This window comes from Excalfactoria chinensis, chromosome 4 (genome assembly GCF_039878825.1).
Source record: "Excalfactoria chinensis isolate bCotChi1 chromosome 4, bCotChi1.hap2, whole genome shotgun sequence".
Lineage (NCBI taxonomy): Eukaryota > Metazoa > Chordata > Aves > Galliformes > Phasianidae > Excalfactoria > Excalfactoria chinensis.
This window is the reverse complement of record NC_092828.1, coordinates 23,211,042-23,234,267: the sequence shown is the minus strand read 5'-3', so window position 1 is coordinate 23,234,267 and position 23,226 is coordinate 23,211,042. Positions and strand designations below refer to the sequence as shown.

The following is a 23,226-nucleotide window of genomic DNA, read 5'->3' as shown; positions in this document are numbered from 1 at the left end:
TGTTTAAATCTCAAGGAGCATTGCTGGTAAATAGCTGTGATTGTATTGCTGGTAAATAGCTGTGATTAGAGTCTAAACACTAGCATATGATTCTGAAGAAGGCTTTGAGCACAGCCTTGTTATAAATACGTATCTTACCCCATGTGGCTTTTGAAGAGTGATAATATACTATTGCAGCAACAAGAAGACACTGCTTTCCTTAATAAAGGTGTTTTTTTTAATTATGCATATCACGTACAGAAACTAGAATCTAATTTCTGTATTATTGTAAATTAAAGTGACTTTTGGGAAGGAATATCATGAATACCTGTGGAAAAATAAATCTGCTGTTATTATGTATAATAATAACAGATCAGAAGGGCCCTTCACTTCTAATAATATTTTTTATGTATGTTGACATTTGTGGAGTCACTGTATCTGAGGAAAAGTAATTAAAGATATTTCTTGTTACAGCAAGGGCTGATACTGCCTTTAGCTTCTAATTCTGCAGTGATTGCAGTCAGATTTTGCTGTTCTGTTTCCCAACATGTGGGGACTTGCAGGCAGACCCAAGCAAATCTTGGGGCTGACTTGACATTCAGCAGACCAGTTGATGAACATTTGTGAGTAGGGAAGCATTCCACTATCAGGGAAGTTGAGGCCATGGTATCTCAGGGATACCCAGGGAGAGACGGCTGCTGAATAAGCATTCTCCAGTTTGCAACTTCTGCATTTGTGTCTTTATCGTTGTCATTCTCCACAATCTGGGCTGTCACTTTACTCATTATTTAGTAACAAGTAACCTGGCTTGTTCCCTCTCTTGTCCCAGTGAGGTTTTGAAAATGCTCAGCTGGAAGAAGCAGATCAGACTGACAGCCCAAGCATTCTTCATCCTTCTTTTGCCTAGCGCTCTGTTGTGGAGTCCTTAAGGCACCAGAGAAGGAAAGCAGGGGGGACCTCCAGCTGCAGTCTGCAGAAATTAGGAAGCAAGAAATCCAAGGAGAATATCAGAGAGCAAGAAAAGGAGTCTCCCAGTTGTTGTAGCCGATCAGGTCAGATTCTGAATCAAAATACCCTCAAAGTGCAACAGACAGGTGGGCTGGGATGCTGAAGGGAGAGCTGAGGGCTGTGTGTTCCACAACTAACAGTTTGAAGGGAGACAGAGATTGGTTTATAGCAAACAAAAAAATGTACAATGTTACTACTGCTGGCGCTGCTTTCTTTCAAGTTAAGGATGCAAAATAAGGGTAGCCTACATAAAACCCTTGTCTGTGTCAGCGCTGCCCTGATCCACTTGCACTGGAAAACCCGCAGTAATGGGGATGGATGCTCGCAATGCGCCCATCGGGCTCAGAAGAGGTCGGCGTCATGTGGACCAGAATCCAAGAGAAGTGATGCGATCTGAGCTAAAAAGCCGCCTGGATTGTTTCCTTGGCTGCCCGCACTCCCGGCTTGCTGGAACCGACAGACTTTTCTTCTCTCTGCATTTCAATGACTGTGCCAATGGGCAAGCGGGGAAAGGAATATTAATGGTACGGCCTGGGAGCGGCTCCGTGCCTACCGCACACCGAGAGGAGCGCGGCCCCGTCCTCCCTCGGGAGTGCTCTCCGCCCGCAAGGCACCCCCAGAGCACTGCCCGTCGGTTTTGGGGAGGGGTGCTGCCTGAAGCCCCCGGCACGGTGACTTGCATCTTCCCCTACCCCGGGGGAAGCGCCCACAGCTCCGCGCCTCCACTCACTCCCTCCTCGCCCGCGCAGCCACCGCGCGAGCGCGCACGGGCACGCGCCCCGCCCGCCGCCCCTCCCGCCCCGCGCAGCGGCACGCGCACTGCCCGCCGCCCCCCGCACACGCGCGCTCCCGCCGCTCCCGCAGCCGCCGCTCCGTCCCGGCCGCCCGGCGCTCGCCGCCTCCCTCCCTCTTCCAGCCCCTTCCCCTCCCCTCCTGCTCCCAGGTAGGGTCCCCGAGGGTCGCCGCCTTCCGCGGGGTGCGCGGGGCCCAGCGGCTCTCTAGCGGCCTCGCCGTGGCCCCCAGCGGCCTGCGGTCCCCCCTGGCGTGCCCCCCGCTGAGGCTAGCGACAGTTGAACCCCGCGCTCTGAGACAAGCATCTCTCTCTCTTTTTTTTTCTTTTTCTTTTTTCTTTTTTTTTTTTTTTTTTTTTTTTTTCCTGCTTGTCTTGGGGCTTTCAGCTTACGGAAGAGGAAAGCATCTGATGCGTCTGCTCACATGCCACTTCTGATCATCCGTTGCTTCTTCGCACAGAGCAGGATCGCCGGGGAAGATGGAGACGCACTAAGTTGCCCGTAGCGCGAAGTGCTGCAGGACCCGCCGCTCCGCTCCGCTCCCCGCCAAGTGACACCGCTCCCGGGTGAAGTTGGAGCGCGGCGGCGGCTGAGCGCGGCTCTGTGTTTCTCTCCGAGGCTGTAGGTGGTGCGGAGCGCGGCGATGAAGAGGCAGCCGGCACCCCGCGGGACGCGCCTGGTGCTCCTCGCCCTGCTGGCGTGGCTGCCCACAAGGTGAGGATGCTCGGCGTGTCTTTCGGTGCAGACATAGACGCTGTGAACTCCTAAGGGTAGGCTTGCATAAAAGTAAAGCGCGGAGTAACGTAATAAAAGCCCTCTCTAAGCTGTTTGCATGCGGTGTTGCATAGTTTCCAGAGCGAATGCTGTGGGAGAAGGTGGGCTCCAATGTCTTGTCCTGAAGCAGACTGAATCGGTGTTTGATTTTATTGTGCCAAGGAAGAACCGAGTTTTAAGTGCCTCGTTGTAAATTAAGAGCTTAAAGCTTTATTGGAGTTACCCTATCTCAGCGACACTGTGCCATGCAGAGCAGTTAAGATGGAGAACAGATGATTCTAAAATCAAATAGCAACTCATAGTCTCTAAAATAACGCCGATTTCCCCCCCCCCTCGTTTTTATTATTATTATTATTAGTTCGGGCACGTCTATTTTTTTGGTATCTTCTTTTTTTAGTCAACATAACAGAATTTGAGATGACACTTAAGCTTTGCACCTCTAGGTGGAGGTAGTATACAACTTCACAATCGCTTACAATAAAACAATGCCTTCATATTTAATAATCAACTTTTAAATTTTGTTTAAAAGCTCCCATTTCTGGAGTGACAACACAGCAAATGATAATTTTAATCAAATAATTGCTTTTGTGTTTCCCACGGTCCCTAAACATACAACTGATTGTAGTTTGTAACTTTGGTTTACTTGCTCTGGTTCTCACTGCAGCAGGTCTTGCCCTAGAATGGTACGTGCCATAAATAATGCAGTTTCCCTCTGTTTCAAAACGCCTGCATTCATTTTTTTCGACTTTCTAGTGAACAAAGCGAATTCCTGAAACTGTGTTTCCCATTTCACTTTGGGCTTTAACTACAGTGCGATATTAGTTGAGTCACAGTGGGCCAGATCCTGCAAGCCCTACTCAAGTGAGTAATCGCACTGACGTCAGAGAGGCTGCATGCGTAATGAAGGAGTTTATGCCAGAGTAAAGTTTGCAGGATCCTACCCTAATTGGATATAATCGAATAAACCAATTTTATCCTGGCATCCTGACTTCAAAAAACAGTTACATCTCAAAAACAAGCTTAAAATGGCAGATATGTAGGACACAGGAAAATGATTTAGACACTAAACTATCCAGTAGCTAGGAATAAACTCACAGAGCTGTTGTTTTACTGATATTTTGGTATTTGTTTTTTAAGTCAGATGGTTGTTGTTGCCTATGTGGTCTGTGTAATGGAAAGACAGACTGCAATGATTTACATTTAAATACTAACTCCATTCTGTTGAATCAGGGACCAGCATAATGCCATGTCTTTAATCATTTTATACTATACTTGAATGAAAGAGTCGCCTACACCTACTTCTTGTTTAGAGTAGGAAAACATGCTTGTCTTTATGACATAATTATTCATCCAGAATGTCCTATTCAGTAGCTTATTCAGTGATAATAAATAGTCAAAATTTCAGCATAAACAAGTAGATAGCTGCAAAGAGTACACATGTGGCATTATGCATGTAGCGCAAGATGCCCTGCTTCCTTGGTATTAATACACTGGTTTTAAGTAGGTAAGACAGATGTTCTCAGCTCATGCATTTCACATCCACTGTACTTAAAATTTGCATGTGTAAGGGTTTCTGCATGGAGGATTTCCCTAGTACAGAAACCCTCTTGTTTGGGTGCCCAGGTCTGGGAGGACTGCTCAGAACCATGTTGGGCTGAGCAGCAGGTTCCTGCTAGAACACCTGGTGTTTTCCACATGGTCCACAAAGACCCAAATATATATTTGCTGGGAAAGCTCGATCCAATGGGTGATTCTTCTTAATGCTTCATTCCTGATTTTTTATTGTTTTCCCTATCAGTTTTATAAGATTTGCCTGCACCCAGTGGAATGTCAGGTAGAGATTTCTGTATCAAAACAGGAAGGCTATCTGCAGCTATCCTGCTGCTTGCTAGTCAGCATCGTTGTTCCCACCCACCAAATACTGACATCAGAGGACTCCCTGAGCATGATTGCTGGAGTTTTCCCTCGTTAGTTTCTCTGGTCATGTACTTAACATGGCCATTGGGTGGAGGCATATCCACAGGATTTATCCAAAGATAGGGTATGCTTAGGTGAAGACAGATAGGACTGAGCTGGAAGGAGACAGTTTTATGGGCGAGAACTGGGGTTATCAGTGAATAGTGTGGGAGCGATATGCCAGGGGGACCTGGGGATCTCAGGCTTTTGTACCTGGCCAGCCAAATGTGTCACTGGAGCTTGCAGTGATCCTCCTTGCAGTGCAGCATTGGCTGAAATTAGAGACTAATGGAAAATGACTAGCTGGAAATTTTAAATGGTATGCCATAGGCTGTTATGTTTCTGAATGTGTTGTACATAAATTGTGCATTCATAGATTTTTAATTACACCCTTCATGTTAGAAAGAAGCAAGGTAAATATTTAAGGCCAGCCTGCAAAAACTGCATGTTGTGTGTACATTAAAACTTACCTAGCATCTTCTAAAATGTGAAATGTCCATTTAGATCAGTGCTGGCTGACTCCCTGGAAGATGAAGCTAAGAATAACATCACCATCTTTACAAGAATTCTAGACAGACTTCTGGATGGTTATGATAATCGTCTTAGACCTGGATTAGGAGGTAATAAAAACAATTAAAGATTGATTTTGAAAAGTCAGTTTTAATGTTTGGATTTTATGCAGTGATTTTTTTCCCTTCAGGATTTCTTTTTCCCCTAACAGCTGATATGTATTCCTTTAAATTATTTATAACTCTATATTCACCCATGAATCACTGTAACTTTGAGGAAGATAACATCTATGAATGGAAAGGAGGAACTTTCACACATATGTGTTAAGGAAAGAGGAAAAAAAAAAACCTGGAGATTTAACATAGTGAAATGGAATGAGAACAGAAATAACATCTAAATCTGTTATTCCAGTCAGGGAATTTTGGTTGAGGAAGCAATGCAGGCATGATTCCCTGCAGTGTGACGAGTGTATGTTTTCAGAAATCTGCAAGAGTGATTTGTCTGTTTGTTTAAATGGTGTGTAAAATTCACATTTTAGATTAACTCATTGTTGCAGTAAATCCAATGGGAATGATGTGTTTTTCACCTCCTTGAAATTAGGGTATGATGGATGATTAGCATTTTGTTCTCAGACACCTTGCATTTATTTGGTCATTTGGAGAAAAAAAGGGGATGTGTGTGTGGGGGTGGAAGGAACGCTGGAGGACAAAGTTCAGTGCATCGTGCCATGGCTGTCAGTCTGTGTTGTTGTTTTTTCCTTTTCCAAAATGTCAGTTGAGCTGCATATCAGCTTGTGTAAGTATGCAAGCAGGGAATTTAAATAACTTGTTTGTTCTGGGAAGAGTTACTCTGCAGAATGATCTACGTGGTATAGGGAGGAGCATAATGTTCTGATTTTGATACTATGTTGTTTACTATTATTATTTATATGTTATTTGTACCCGGTAACAGAAATGCTTATGTATCAATAACAACACCACTGTTATTATTCATAACAGCCTTGATAACGGTAATTTTCAGCCTGGAGGCTGTTTCAGCTTGCTAAAACTAATTCCGGTACAAAATTCCTGGGAGCCATTTCTGCTCCCATTGGTTTCAGTAAGGTCAGGATCAAAGCCAGAGATCCGCTTTGACTTCCATGGAAATTATAAACACAACTCAACTTCATCAAATTAGGGGTTAGTTAAAGCTCACCTGTGGCTCTGTTTCTGCTCTGGTTCTGGAGAATCTTGGCTTGCATCTGGAACAGCATGAAGAGGCAGATAGCACTGACTGGTAACAGCTTCCTCATTATGCATTTGTGCATGAAGTGCCTTCTCATTTTCATTTCTGGCCCCTGGTATAGTGGAATCTTGTGAAATAGTCTACATTCAGGACTTTTTAATTTATGTAATCCATAAAATGAGGCATACAATACCAAAGATATGGTAGTCTATATAGTGATATTTACATGGAGATTCAGTTTCTTTGTAGAATACTTGATTTTAAGAATTTAGACATGGTATGAACATACAATGCCTTGCAGGTAATTTACAGAAACATCTAATATCACAAAGTTTGAGTTTAATTTGCAGGGCTTTAAAATTTTTAATTTTATTAAGAAAATATTGAAAATTTCTTTTACTGTTTACAGAAAACGATATGCTATTTAATGAGAGCAGCTGACAATTCCTTTGCATATCATGTATTCTTTTGAATATTAAAAATTAGACTGTCGAGAGCATGAAATCTAAAAACTGTTTTTCTCACATTTTTATTTTGTATTTTCCATCACATCAACTTCAAAATACCTCCTTCTTTTTCTTTGTCAGGCCTTCCAGTTAATTAAAATATGCTTTGGGAGCATAAAAATTAAAGAATTAACATCTGTTTGGTATTGGCATACATAGCAATCAACCCATGCAGAACATGTGTGAAATGAAACTGTGTCATGCATATTAAACCGTGATGATTCATGATGCAATAATGTTCATCTGCGGGAATACTTCAGTTGTGGATTGCTTGATTCTGATAGTTAAAAAGAACACTTGTAAAATTCAGCTTTGATAATCCATGATACTAAATATGCCAAACAGTGTTGTGGGTAGTGCTTACTAATCAAGGAGTTACCTATTTCAGGAATTTTGTAGCATTTTATTCCCTTTTCTTTATTAATCTGTACTCCAAAAAGAAAAATGAAAATTATTAATCCTTTTTTTTTTTTTTTTTTTTTTTTTTTCTTTTTAAAGACACTATGTGCTTAGTGATTCCTAATAGCTTCTGAAAGTGCTTTTGCATAGACAACAATATTTTGATCAAGCCATATGTCATTGATTTAACATAACTTAGGTTCAGTTCTGTTCCAGTTGCATTCATATGAGTGAAATAATTTAGTTGAAAGAGTAGAACATTTGCAATGGCATAGCAGCTTCACTGCTAACACTGAGATCACAATGTAGTAAAGCAAAACTGTCCAGGGTCTGAAATGAATTCTTTTAAAATCTTTTTGTGAAAGCTAGAGTTGTTCACCAGTCCAATTTCACCTGTTGTGAAAGGCATTTTCAGACATTTCTTACTGCAAATTTTGGCTTGTTAAAAGGAATTATTCAGCTCACAAATATTTTTAACAATGAGAAGGGCTAGCTATTTCTTTTAGCTAATTGTTGACAGTAAGATAGAAGTGTACAGGCTCTTTGAAAGGCTGTACGTAAGTTCAACTCGGTAGTTGTTTGAGAATTTGGTCTTGATTTTAGAGATAAATTTATAAATGATTTTACTGTGAGACTGCGTGAGTATTTACAGTAGTTACCTTGATGCTTTACTGATACATAGATACACCTAGAACTGAATTATTTGGCATGCACTATTAGGGCAGCATTAACTTCCACAGTTGATTCAGCACTCTTGTAAAGGTAAATTATATCTATTGGAAACGTCCTACCAGCTGGGATTACTGAGTGACGTATGATCACTACAGCTATGTAGTAACCCACAAAATGGGTGTGGGGAGGGAAAAGAAAACACTGCACCGTCCCCTGAAGTCAGAGACATTTCATATTACTGAAGTAATACCCAGATGTCCTGCATGGGGGTATATACGTGGGGGTATTCAAGGGGAGAGAAGATTTTCTCTGTACTCATATATGCTAGGCACTGGATTGCATCTGGAGCAGCCTTGACAACACTGGTATTTTTGATATGAACTATTTTACCCAAAGATTCCATGTGACTTCTGTAATTTTTGAGATACAGTTACATTTAAGCCAATCTATGATCTCTCCTCTTTCCTTTGTCACTTGAACAGCCATGATTAAACAGGGCCATTGAATAACACAGTCCCCTCTTTCAATGTTTTGATATGTATACTAAGCATAGTAGCAATAACACACTTTTTTGTTTATGTGATATCTTCTTGTAAGTATGAAAAGAAGAAGTAAAGAGAGAGGATAGAAATGTCAGTGGGATTTTTATACTGTGTTGGATACATAAGTAATCTTACCATATCTAGTCAGACTGATTTCCTTTCTGACATTTGAAGTTTCTCTGTTGCAACAGTCATATAATTTTTGTTGGTTCTCCTCTTCCAGATTATAAAATATGATTGAATACATGAATTAATTAAAAAATAAAATGTTTTAAAGTCATAAAATAACATTTGGATGTTGAAAGAACAGAGAACTGGGCTTTGTAGCTTGGATATCTGATTCTCAGCAGCTATCCAGTCAAATGCATGCCAAACCTGCCCACAACAAGGGAGATGTAACTAAGTGAGTTCTAAGGTCCCTTCCAACCCAAGCCATCCTACAATAATGTTGACAAAGAAAGGAGCTACACAAATTTGTACCATCTGAGAATCTTTCCACAGATGAATCAGTCTCATCAGCTTCAGGAACGATGTTCTCACAGTAACTAAGATCAGTGTTGGTTATTAAAAAAACTGAAGAAAATCAGAAAGTAGGTAGTGCCACTGTGGATCCAGTTGGGAGGATCAATCTTAGCTAAAAGATGACTTTCAGATGTTTGGATCTCTTTATCAAGAAACTCTATTACATTTCACTTGTAAACATACTGAAATCTTTTTCCAAAGCATTTTATAAATAAGTTGGATAGGAAAACCAGTGGGAACTGAAAAGAATTATTGCTTATTATCAGAGAGAGGGTGAGCTGTGAACATGTAAGGGTACAATCATTCATTTTTGCACTACTAGATATCTATTATTGCACTGAAGTTTTACAGTAGTGTGAAGAGTCATGGATTAAAAATTGTGTAGTGTGCTCATTAAATTAACTAAAAGGGAATCTTTCTTTTTTCCATTTTTTTATTTTTTATTTTTTTTTATTTTTCCCAAAGCAGGAGAGCTGTGTATATATATACACATGTGTGTATAAAAGAGTTGTACGTCTTCAGTTGCCAGGAAACAAGGCCATCATCTTATGCTGGTAATCTGGAACGTGTTAAGTTTAGGGCAGTGTATTTATATGTTGCTGTGATTCAGCATGTTTTGAATCAGTTTCAGAAACTTTTGTAGCTGCTTTAGCAGTTCTCCAGCTGGGGATTAAAATTTTAGAGGTATCTGACAATCTCATTGTGCTTGATACACATTCAGAGCAGCTTAAAAGAAGGCTCTTAAACTATTTTTACTGCAAAACACTACAGGGAAGCTTTCACTACTGATTTTAAAGGAAAGCTTTTGCTGCTGTTTGTAAAGGAAAAAGAGCAGTGTTCACTTGCACAGTCTGGCTGCTACCGTAGCCCTTCTATGTATGCTTTTCTTTAAGGATCACATGGAATCTGATTGTAATGCTTTCAGAGGAGTCCAAGAGAGACTCAAATTTATTTATGTCAGAGTTTCAGATAATGTATATTAACAAAAAATGACTCCTTTGTAAACAAATGGAAAAGCAATAAGGATGAAAATAAGAAAATTCCATGAACCTGCCTATTCAGGGCATTCAAGTGGTGCTAAAATTCAGGAACAGAACTAACTCAGTAGTTGTAAGCATTCTAGGGAATGAATAATTATGGAAGTAGAATGACTGAAAAAAAGACAAACAAGCAAAACCCTCAGACATTTCTCCAGTGAAAAACAAACCAGTGAAGATATTATAGTGTGCTGGATGAGGAGCTTTTATTTAAGGTGAAAGTCAGTGGATAAATCAACAAAGAAGGTGTGAAAAAAAAAAAACAAAACTATAACTCTGTAAAATATTGTGACTGTAGAAAGTGCTGCAGAGTGAAACATAGCAAAATGTTATGCTTTACAACACTTAACAAAAGTCTACATACTTTACTGTGAAGTTTATATGCCTATAAAAGATCTTGTTTAGAGGATCTTCCAATTCACAGACCATGCATATTTTGTAATTTTTTTTCCTGGCAGAGTATTAATATTTGCTTCTAATACTAGGAATTGTTCCAATGACACCAAGGCTGTATAAATGGTATTAAGAAGACCTGAAAGAATGTCCTATGGTATCTACAAACTCCTGTGGAGATCATTGTAACTCATTATAAATCAGATTGACAGGATTGTTTAGTTGTTCATCCAGATTTGATAGGGTAAGACAAACATTACCTTTCTTCAATGATACATTCATTTTAGGTTACTAAGAAACTGGTGCAAGTGGCCTTGCAGAGCTCCAAAGTGTTTACTGCTTGCTACTAAGACTTACAATATTATAGAAATCTTACAGCTAGTTTGCTGTCGATAATAAGAATTTATTTTTCACTCAGGCTGACTAGTGTTGGTAGACAAGGAGCGAATAACTGCAGTACTAGAGTTCTGAAATTCTTAGAACCTTTCTGAAATGATTCCATGTTTGTAAAGGCACCTGAATTAGAATCATCAGTATTGTCTCAATACTTGAACTCTGACACATTTTAAGAAATATTTAAGAATATTAGAGATTAATCCAGGATATATTTGGTGGATATTAATGGATTTTCTGCATTTTGTTTAGTAGTGGATTTTATCTAAATGTAAAGAGAATTTTAAATGTAGAAGTTAGTATGTATGTTGCTTACAGTAAAAAAAAAAAAAAAAAAAATGTTCTATAGCAACAAAGAATAGATTTCACAATAAAAAAGTAGTATCATGGTTTGCACTAAAAATGAGCTTATAAACAATATCAGGAAGTCCTTTAATGCTTATTGCTTAGATGAGCAATCTTGGAGTATTCTGTTTTGTTTATTCTTCATATAGGACACATACAGAAATTATGTCAAAACTTATATTTTACACCAAAATAGAGTGCTAACAGAAGAAGAATAGCTGAAGCTATTGATATCTCTTATTCAACTACATAAGCATTTGAAGGTATTAAAACTTTTTGGTGAGGAACTGTTTAACCAGCATTGATCTAAAAATAAATATTCACAGAATGTATTTTAGGCACTGACAAGGTTTGGAACACTCCGTCCTTCAGGAAGTTGGTAAAATGGACCTTAGAACTATGTTTAATTTAAGAAAAAAAAAAAGGTAGTTAAATTTTACTTTGTATTAGTCAACATGATTGTTTTGGTTGCGTTAATTTATGCTTATGCAACAGTGACCAGTCTTTAAGCAAGTAGTTGGCCATAACTATCTCTTTAAAGACAAGTTTTTGGCAAAAAAAATTGACATTTTATTTTTAATCAAAACAAAGTGCATGGGATTAAATACATACCAGAAGACCTTCAGCTTCCTTGCATAGAATAGAATTAATTTAGGGCTTTTATGTTTTGTTTTATTTTATTTTGTTTTTAAACCTAGTTCTTACAGCTCCTAATGGCAAATACCTCAGAAGTAAAAGGAGCCATGAGACATAACTCTTACTATCTGTTTATATTCTGCACAATATAAGAAGCTTCTACTCCATACTAAACCTGATTTTGGTTGAAAATAATGTAAAAATACTATACTTATGAGTCATAATATAAAACGCTATAAAAAAGAGACTTCTTTTCACCTTAGCTTTAATAAGTAAGCTCATAACTACTAGGCCAAAGATGATGATTTTCATCACAGTACCAGAAATGATGGTTTGACAGGGAAGTCTTGAAATCTCCCATCTTTAGAAACATGGAAAAAAAGAAATAGATAAAATATGACCTGGGCAACCTATCCCCAGAGTTGGCTCTGCCTTGTACCTTCAGATGTCCTTTCTGAACTGAGGAGTTCTAAGATTCTATGACTTACAGCTATCAAGACATTGAAAGAATGGCTGAAGTTTTCCATCTTAATTGGCAAGTGTGAAAAAACAGATTTTAGAACACAAGTTCTGGAAGACATAGCTGAATAAAAGTAAATGCATTAATGAGACTGAAAATGTCTGTGGACAGATGAACACTGTTGTACAACAGTTTATAGTTCATTAACAATCTACTGTGATGAGTAGAAGATTTACAACAAATAGGAAGGCTCAGGAGTAATGCAGACTACATATATATTTCCCTTTGAATTCTCAAAATTCAGTAGAACTTGCCAATGCACAAACTAGTTCACCCAGTTTCTAGAATTAGTAGCATGTAGAGAGAGAAGTATTTCATCAAAAAGGATCATGCAGTAGAATGCTCAGACTGCGTAAGCAACAAGACTGCAGTTACTTTGTTTTTTACAATATCTCTGCATTAACTGTCGGTGCCAGTAGCTCATGTCAGTGGCTACTGTTAGATACTAATAGTAGCTTCAAAGTCTCTAGAAACAAACAGATATGACAGAACATTTTAACAAGCTAGCATTAGTTTAGTACATGGCAAGATGAAAAAACAGTGTGAGCAAGGAACAGGGAAAGGGCAGAAGGTTGGGATAAAGGAGATGGAGAGTGGAGGAGAGAGAGAAAATAGTGACATTAAACACTGGTCACTTTTAAGCAACTGGCAGATTAAGACTGCTGAATGATATTTTTTTCAAATAGCCATTGGAAAATTGGAAGTGTAATAAAATAATCAGTTTCACCATTAGAGTGTACTCATGTATTTAAATTTCTGGCATGAATATTTTTCAGTTATGAGTCATCTGTCTCAAGAACAACTGTACAAGGTATATCAGATACAGTTTTGGGCTGCTGTACAATTCAGCAGCCTACTAAATTAAAGCATCAACAGAAGATTTTGAATTAATGTTGCCAAAAGTCTAATATATTTTAATGATAAGAATCAAAGCACAATAATATGTCAAGATTAATCTTTAAACACATTTTTATGTCTGTTCTTTCAGGTTAATGAACGAATTAATTACAAGGTGAAGCAAGTTTTGTTTATTACTTGTATATATCCTAGTAATATCCTAGTAATAGTTTGCTTTATAATGCAGGATATGTTAGCACTAGTTTTCTGAAATTGTCTGTGCATTACTAAAGTATGATTCTGCTAATCTTCTGAAAGTGGTTTTGCTATTTGAGAACCATTTGTATGATTACTTTGTAGCACATAACTCTTGATTTAAATTCGATAATTCCTTGCCATATGTTGAGAGCTATTTAATAATTAGAGCACTTAACTCAGTGACAGTAGCATAAATCAATCTCCCTCTTACCTGAGATTATTGTACACATCAAAGGGTATGGAACATTTTAGTAAAGCTGAGTAGCTGCAGTCAGAGATAGGATTGATTTTATTCTGATTTGTCTGTACATACATGTGTTGTCCTGTGCATGCATTTCTTATTGAACTAGTAGAGATCGTGCATTAAAAAGTCCTAATATGCAGTTCACTCAGGAAAAGTACAGATATGCTGTCTGATTACTCTTTTTTGTAAAAACTTTGTCTCATAATATTATAATATTGTGATAATAATAATTATAATTATTATATTATAGTATTATGATAATATAATTTATTACAATCTAAATTCAATACTATCATTTTGCTCAAATATATAGTTCAGTAAGAATCAATCAAAAACTGATGTATGTTATAAAATGTACATGCTCCTTATACATCTATAGTGGCTTTTCTCACAGTGATGATACTGCAATTGCATTGGAAAACTCAGATTATTTTGCACAATGTGTAACTTTTATAGGCTGGAAGAACTTGGAAGTATGATCCACCACTTAGTGCTAACACAAGTCTCTAAGCCCATATACCACGCTGGGTACTTCAAAGGGTCCCGTAATTTCTGACACTGATTTAACTTGAATGAAACACTGACCAATTGATTGATCAAATCTATGATCAACTAGGTCACATTGAATGAAGTAGTTTATATAAAAAATATATTCCAACAGGAAAGTTGACTTCTACATGCACAGTTTTTTGTCAGATAATTTTTCCCTGCTGTGTGCAGAGTTGCTTGCATTTGGTATCTCTCCTATGAAAGTAGTTTCCTGGATTTACCCATTTGTATTTATAATGTTTTTTTTGTTTTAATTTTGAAATTATATCTTCTTGATCCCTTAAATACCTGACTGGCAGAAAAAGAATATGTGTTGTGACTGAAAGACTGCACTGTAATTCTGTAATTACTTTACTTCATCTCCTTGTTGGTCTCCACTGCTTGGTGTTAATTCTCTCATCTAGGGGAGACAATTGTCTACCAGCACATTCCTCACTTTTTCTTTCTTGAATCCATTTTCAATTGTTCAGAGATAACAGATTCTTCAAACCACTTCTGTCAGGAGATTGGGATCCATTTTAATTAACCTATTAGTCTGAGACTTTCAGCACAGCATCAGAGAGGAAAAAGACTGTTTGTCTTTAAGAATTTAGAGGTAGGCTGAATAGACAATTCCTGTCCTGAGAACATCAGCTTAATTGTCTAGATACTTCTTTCTGACTGATAGTATAACATTTACTGTAGATGCCTTTTTATTCTTACTATTTGAAGACACTTCAAATAGTCCACAGTTTATGGGCTCACTGAATGAGGAATAAAATTCCTTTGGATGAGAAGACACTGGGGAACAAACATAGTCTGGAATGCATAATTAAGAGAAAACAGAAGTTTCAGCCTTAGATTCTGTGCTGTGTTTGTAAAAACCCTTCTGTCACTGTGGAGGCATGCTGTGGCATTTCACTGAAAGTCCTTATCAGTGTCCGCAACATTAACTGAGTAAAAAACAATAAACTACTAGGTCTTTAAATGTGAACTTATTTCTACATTGCCTCCTACAGTTTCTTAACAACAGTTTTCCTCCAGGAGAAATAAATAAATAGATACATAAATAAATAAGAGAGGGAGAAATATAAATGCCTGTTGTTTCAGATAAGGCAATTAATTCATCCTAAATAATTCCTTTCAGTCTGTGGGGTGTTACAAGCTGTCATAGAATTCTGTGCCCTTTTTATCAGGTATTTTTTCTTCAGTTGGTCATAAGAAAAATGAATAGATAATCTCTTTTGCTACTGCATAGCATAACTAAATTTAAATTAACCTACGGTTTTAAAAATAAAAAACATGTCCAAATGTATAAGCCTGAACAGGTTCTGAAAGTTTCATGTACAGCTAGAGGGGAATTCTTTTGTCACAGCAACCTTAAAAGACAAATTTGAAGCTGCTTAGGACAAACTCTGGGAGTATTCTGGGAGTATGTTTTAGAGGAGATTCTGGGAAATGCTGATATCTGTGAAGCAGCTTGGAGACATTCAAGTGAGTCAGCCATGGTAGTTTTGAGGCCTACAGTACATTTCTTGTAGGCGTGCATTACATTCAAGTGAGAATGTTTGTATTATTAACTAGGTACCAAAAGAGAAGCTGACAATTCTGTAACATGTTGAAGTGGGATTTAAAAAGATTGTCCTCATAACTGTGTTATTAGTTTTAGTTCACTTGTGGACTATTTGTTTAATTCAGAGATATGAATCTCTGCTGGATCAAAGCATGAACTCATTGCTTGTCTTGTTTAGAAAATAGCTTATTATCTGTGGCCATCCCATGGATTTTCTTGCTAAACCAAACATGTTAAGATTAAAAAAAGAACAAAAAACATATTGACATCAGCAGCCAGTCCGATTAGTGCTGTCTTTCAAAGGCCATATCTCTCTTCTTCTGTTCCCTGAATGTCAGCAATTGCAGGGATCAAGAAAGTGTAAAGAATGTTTCTCTGTTCTCATGAAATCTGTGTACTTTTAGGTGTTAAAATACAAACGACACTAAGGTGGCTTGAGAAAGTCCACAATAAAATTTTTGAGAATGTTAGACTAGGTAAATATTAATATCCTGTGTTATATAGTTATTTCAGATATCTTAAAATAGGAAATAAGATCTCTTAAAATAGGGTCTGCTGTCTAGTTGATGGGTTAGAGTGGTGTCTATTTTTTGACTGCACACCACAGCCCTCTGAAATGCTATTATAACATAGATTCCTTTCTACTCTTGCTCTCAGATTTTGTGCAGAAAGTCTCATACACTACAGGGAATGGAAAGAGAAGGCAGTAATGGCACCCAATCTCCTGACAGAAGTGGTCTGAAGAATGTTATTTCAAGACAGCAAAGAATGAACGAAAAAGAAAGAACAATGTTATCTATTAAAAAATATGTTCATATCTCCTGCTGCAAAAAATAAATAAATAAAAGTGCATTAAGAGTACCTACTAGTATACAGCTGCATTAAATAAAGGCAGTACCATTTTCTACCCTTGATTCTTGTCATGCTTGAATGCAAAGCACAAAGCTAGCAAATGAAAACGAACTGTAGATCTATTTTTAATGACTGTACAATTTAGTAACCGTGTACTACTATACATGGATCTGAAAGGATCTTCATTTTCAATGCATGTGAATTGTGAATTTCATACCTTGCTCCAGTAGCAGCTAGCCTCGGGAAGATAGTGATTATTGGTGACAGTGAATGCTTGCACCAGAACAAGTAACTTTTCTTCTCAGATCCTTATCCCAATTTCTTTTATCTCCATGGTTTCATTTTTGTTGTTGTTGTTGTTGTTGTTGTTGTTGTGGCTGACTAGAGAGACAGATATTCTCCAGTGGCTTCACCTGGAGCCAGCAGTCATCATAGGAAGATTTTTTCACTGACTTCGGTGAGATGTGACATGCCAACTGCATGTTAATTATGTAATTTAAAGCATGATAAGCACTTGAATCAGTGTCTGTTTCAGCTTTGAAAAAATGGTGTGGTCCAAAGGGTGCAATCTTGTATATTTTATGTGTGCTTTGCCACAGTACTTTGGTCGCTCTTTCCAGTGAGTCACTACAAGTTCTGCAGCCATCTTACAACTTCTGCTGCAGATGAGATTTGACCTCCTTCAGGGACTTATGAACATTTACTTTTGCCAAAAGATAAGGGAGAGCTGCCTCCTATAATTCATACTTTTACTATGAAGTTGACAAGTTAACAGCATAAATCAAAGTAATTCCTGAAATCTAACCTGCAGAAAATCTATGTTGGGTGACCTCATTTAGAAAAACAGCTGGGCCTGTGTACAATATGGTTTAATGTTGATGTTTTATGTCTCATTTGAATTCTGTGTAGCTTTGGTTTGCAATTAAACTAGCAGCTAAAATCAAGAGAGTCAGGTCAGGACATGCGGTGCAGTAAAGGCATATCTTAAACAGTCCAGACACAGCCACTTCAAGAGAAAGAGCAATTTGAGAGATGTTGCTGTTTTAAAATAATGCTAATCTTGTGCGTAGATGTGATTTGGAGTACAGAAGGGGCTGGCAGTGTGACTATGTCAAATATGGTGATTTGGAAATGCTGTGACTTTGGAATATAGCAGAGATTAAACCTGAAATCATCCTAGAAGGATCTGACAGGATATTCATGACTTTAAGTACCAAGGTCATCAAATTCAAACATTTTAAGAAGAGAAAAAAAATTCTGAATATTAATTTCTAAAATCTGAAATAATTTTGAAATTTGTTCTTCCTTACCTATGTGTTACAGTTTCCTTTCTAATAAGAGAAACTTCTAAAAAATATGGTTTTATAGAAATAATAACTCTTCAGTCCCTGCTTATGTGACAACATTGATACAGACTGGTTCAAATCATTGCTGCTTCAGTTTGTCAAAGTATGTTCCCTTCCATTTCCTGACTTGATGTTTTTGTCTTACTTTCTCTATCTCATTCTTCAGACAGTGTTGAGGTTTCATTTTAGCTTTGTCATGTTTGTCCAGTTGATCTAAACAATGCAATCGTTGTTACTCAACTTGGTTATTATATGCAATCTCTTTGCAGCCTGATGGAAGCTGTACTTTCTAAAGGGATGCAGATTAATGCTGACATTTCATCTTTCATTTGAATGCTGTGTAGTTTTGATTTCCTGCCAAGTGTCTTGTGTGTTAGCTAAGTTCTTTTTACTTTTGTACTTCAGCCTTTCAAGTAACCTATCTTGGTAAGACCATATTCACTCCAGCCAAACTTCACTATATTTTCACTTTCATATTTCTACTGAATATTATTACCCAAATTAAAATGCCTCATAGTTATTTTCTTTTTAAGCACATTTCTTTTTTTTTTTTTTCCTTTTTTTTTTCTTTTTTTTCTTTTTTTCCCTTTTAGATGAGGATGTAATTAAAATGGAACAAATGGAAATGTAATGGATTTTGTGGAAGTCTGGATTTATGAGAAAAGATTTCTTATTACCCATATGTTTAGATTGCCCTTCAGTTCTTATTCCTTTTTTTAGCGTATTGTTTCTCCTTTTGTAACATAGTCAAGACTACAGTATATAATTACCCAGTTGTCTCAAAGTTTTATACATACAAATCATCTAAGTTATAATAATGTCTTCACAATGAACCTGTAAATTGCAGGAATACTCTGTTTAAAAGATGCAGAAAAAAAAAAATCCAGAGATATATCTAGGCAATTAACTGCCATCTTAATCACATGGCAGTTCATACCTCTAGGACTGGAAAAATATTGCTTGAGGTGCCAAAAGTCTGCAAAGTTCAGCAATAATGGCATTTATTTTTTCACTTCTCAATTGCTTTGAACTGTCTCTTATGTTTAAGTACCAGCAGAATTCAAGCTAGAGATTAATTGTCCTGATGTGATATGAGCCACACCAGCCAGAATAGCCTTCTTGTCAGGAACACATTGCCTTCTGGCTTAAAAATTATTTTGTCTCTACTTGATTTGGAAAATGTATCTGAATCCATGTCTTCTGCTTTCATACTATGCTATCTAGACACAGGACTTCCGGTCGTTCTAGGAGAGTTGCCCTTTCCATTAGGGATGTTTTAGTTTGCATTAAGCATCTATGTACATATCAGAGTGTGGACTGAGGCCTGCGTTTTGTACATAGAGACTTATTTGTCAGTGCCTAGTTTTTATGGACGTCATACACAGTGGAATTCATTGCTTTAGGTCTCCTTTGTGGAATATGGGGAAATATAGATCTGTTGATAAACCTTGGAAATTGTTTGGACATATCCTTAACTGTCTGCAGAAAGAGCTCATAAAACTAGTAAAGTAAGTGGGGTTCTATCCAGCTAAGCATTTAATAGTGCTGAGCAGATGTGTGCAGCAGAAGCTATTTCTTTCCCACAAAGGTGAAACATCCAGGCCTGGGTTGGAAAGTGTTACCAGTCTCCATGCTGTCTTTTCACAGTGGTTTGTCCCCTCCTTTGGCTATTCCTGCTCTCCTGAAACATGAGTGGTAAGATGAGCTGATAGCCTGAGATGATGAAAACCTATGAGAGAGATAGCACCTCTTGTCAAGTTCATGATTTAAATTAGATACATGAACTAAGGTTACTGTATATCTTGGTCTGGCTTGACCACAAAGATGAACTTTCTAAGACAGCATGTTTCCTCAGCCTTTGGGAGGAATTGTTCTGCTTTGTATAAATAATTAGATATTGAGCAGAGACTTTGATTTCTGTCTACCACATCCCATGAGTACTGCTAGGCTGTGGAATCAGTCTCTTGTTTGTTTTCTATCTTTATCTCTCTGTGTCTTTTTGGCCTTGTAATTCTGTAATTTTATATAGTTTAAGGAATTCACTGGGACTTGGTCGAAAGCCAGTTCTTTAAGCTGCTTGGCAGCATCAGGATATTTTTGCCGTAAGGTGGAAATACAAGCAGCCAGGGAATTTTAGGTACTGACAGTGCTAGACTGGAGTTTGGGACTGAGGGAGATTCAAACAAATATAGGTGCAGAATTTAGTCATTATTATTTGGACCACAGGGACATTCAGATTAACTTTTATTGATTTCAGTGGCAACTTGTAACTTAAATAACTTTGAAGAGCTTGTCCAATATGCTTAATGAGATAAACAGGCACACAAGTTATGTCTTCAGCCCCATCCACAAATGGCTTTTTAAAACTTGAGTAGGGAGCCTATAATGCAGTTAATACCATAGAGGAAGTTAAAACTTTGCCTCAGATACTGCTTGGATCTAAGTTTTTCATTCATAGGAGAAGTTTTTATTTTGTAGGTGGAAACAGTGCTCATATAATTTCCGCTGGAATCTTACACACAGAACAAGTCTGAAAAATTACCTGACTGTGGAGATAATAGCTCATTATATGAATTACCGATGTGCCTTCTTTTCATTCCGTGCGCATTTTGTGAGTAACTAACATATAACTATTATAACAGTAGCTCTTAGAGATACAGTTCTTGCTGGTAAGTACTGTTAAAGATGAGATTTAAAAGAGAAGATTCTTTCAGGTTAAGAATTTGTCTTTCCAGTAAATCAAGGATAGCATCAAGGTTCTTGGAAGTGAAGTAATCATATCAAGGAGAGAAGTGAAGTTGTTTCTTTTACAAAGTTAACTTCATTTTTCAAATTGCAGCTGTATTTATTTTTGTCTGTGCAGCTTTGAAACTGTTGTAATTTAACAGTAGATAATTAATGGAGATGGTGAGTAGTGGGATGGAAGAAACTGCCATAGAAAACACCAAAACAAAACAAAACCCCCCAAAAAACCAAACAACCCACAAAAACAAGTACAGGCCGAACAATGTTTTAAAATATCTACATTCCATAGGAATTTGCTGCTCTCATGGGTCTATGTTGCATGACCTTCTCTGATCCCCTTATTCTCTTCCAGCCAGAGAGTGACTTCAGCTGTCAACAGACACACTAAAGAGCTTGTCAAATAACAGCAGTTCATTGAGTTCAAACAGTGTTTGATGAATTAAGAATCTAGATGTTTCACCTGTGCAATTCCTGATTTGTATTATGAATGACAATTTCAAAGCCTTTGGGCAACACTGCCAACCAAGTCCTTGGAGACCATATTACAATGTCAGAACAATGTCAATTGTAGTTAAATATTTTTAATAGCAAAATAATTAAAGTAATTAAGTAATATCAACCTTTTGACAGCACTTCCACAAAAACTGAGAAATCCTCAGCTAAGGCTCCCACAGCACTCCAACTTGACCTCTTTTTTTTTTTTTTTTTTGCTATTAAAGAACAGTGTTTCATTTTCACACTTCCTTTACATGCTGTAGCAGCCCTTCAATTACAGTCTTGCAGTGTTCTCCTGGGTACCACTTATTCTAAATTTAAAATGATCTTTTTAAGAGAAAGATGAATGCTTTCATGCTATGCATTAGAACTGCATATGCATATTATAAAAGTTGAGTCCCACTGAGAAGTACTTCTGATAATTTTTGATTACCACAAGCAGTTTGGCTTTTATTATAGCTGTCCAAACCCTGGGCTTAAGGTTTTAGTTCTACTGGCAAGAATTTTGAATACATAAAAATTTCCAGCCTGATTTACTAGCCTGTTTCTTGAGAAGATGACCTCTATATATTAATAGATAATGTAATTTCTTGTAAAGGAACACTGGGACCTTGCTGATGGTTCAGTCTGAAGGCTTCAAGATGAGCACATTTCCTTTTTCTTTATTTTAAACATACCTAGAACCAGCAAAACATATTATAATTTCACTCTTTGTGAAGATTATTTTTTTGTCCAGGAAAAGAGGAATGAGAAAAGCACAGATTATACTCAAATGTGAGAAAAAATTAGAAAATTTGTTTCATGAAAGATACTTTTGTCTTCAGAGTTCTTCAGGAACAGGAATGCTCTGAAGTCTATCTAAACCGAAATATCCAGCTACCCCACATCACACACACTGGAACACAATTTGTCTCTTCTATGATAAAAGCAAGCTGGGAGGGAATATTTGAAATTAAGAGAAGTTTTGAAAATTACCTGATAAGCAGTACTCCAAGGGAACTCATTCAAAACTGAAATGCCTCTGTGGAAATTTCTAATTTTGACAAATCAGTAAGTGCTGATGAGGAATCTTTTCATATGACTTTTTTGACCATCTCCATTACTCAACCTGTGACTGATTTACACTTCAACCATGGCAAATTTGATGCCAGGCGATCTACTTCAGCTGAGCTAGCTCATCTGCTGAGTAACAAATCAGTCCATGTGAAAGGGTATCCTAATAGACAGTGAGCTGGCAAAATGAAGTGGACAAAGGTACCGATAACAACTCTAGCTAAGCTCTGAACTCCTCTTATTAATTTTTGATAAGTCAATGATGTTAGCGCTTTCCAGTGTGGATATTTAATGTAGAATAACTTACTTCAGATTTGGCAAAATACTGTACATTGTATTATTTATGCATTGCTTAATCTTTCTTCTTCAGTTTCCAAAGTATGTAGAAAATGCAGATAATAGAACTACCATCTTCAGAGAGAGGTTATGACAATTAAATTTTTATAAAATACTAAATATTGTTCAAACACAATAAACCTACCAGCTTAGCAGAGATAAGGATCTAGAAATCTGTAGTTTGGTGTATTTAGTACTTATTCTTTCATTTTTCAATACTGGTAGCATGACAGATCAAGTTAGTAAACAGAATCAGTTCTTGAGAACCATCTGAAACAGCTTGCTTACCTTTGGTTTCTAACTTTTGAGAAACTGGCCTAAACTAAGCTATATTCCTCTTTCAACAGTTACAACTCTAAAGGCAAAAATGACAGTATTATAGCCAGGCTATATTTACTGAATTTCAGAGCACTCCAAATGACGAAAAGGATTTATATGTTCTTATTCTGTTCTTCATTTAACCTTCAAAGGAAACAATTCAGAATAACTTTAGAGATCACAAGTATAAATGAGTTAGCCATCCCTCCAGTCAAAAAAATGGTTTGTCTTCAAAAACTGGGCTGTTTTTCAAAAGCACTAAGATTCCATCGATTAACACGCTCTTGAAAATCAAGCTTTTACTGAGGTGTTGACATATCGATTAAAGAAAAAAGAAGAGTTTGTGAACAGACCTCGTCCTTATTTTTTCTCAAAAATAGAGACTTGTTCACAAATGCATGTTGCACTGAACAATTATTAGCTTAGTACATTCC

General features: G+C 37.2%; 1 protein-coding gene across 4 annotated transcripts in view; it reads left to right on the top strand.

Annotated features, from left to right (window-relative positions):
- Nucleotides 1-906: 906 nt before the first annotated feature.
- The window catches only part of GABRA2 (gamma-aminobutyric acid type A receptor subunit alpha2), a 53,383-nt gene continuing 31,063 nt past the window's right edge, over nucleotides 907-23,226 (top strand). Inside the window, exons 1-3 of one of the 4 annotated variants that reach the window (XM_072334266.1) lie at nucleotides 907-1,511; nucleotides 2,166-2,492; nucleotides 5,013-5,128. In XM_072334266.1, the coding sequence (XP_072190367.1) occupies nucleotides 2,422-2,492; nucleotides 5,013-5,128 (187 nt within the window). In that variant the 5' untranslated portion in view covers nucleotides 907-1,511; nucleotides 2,166-2,421. Of the gene's footprint in view, nucleotides 1,512-1,552; nucleotides 1,659-1,792; nucleotides 1,931-2,165; nucleotides 2,493-5,012; nucleotides 5,129-23,226 lie in introns of those variants that run through there. The other 3 variants (XM_072334267.1, XM_072334265.1, XM_072334268.1) reach the window with 3 other exon arrangements.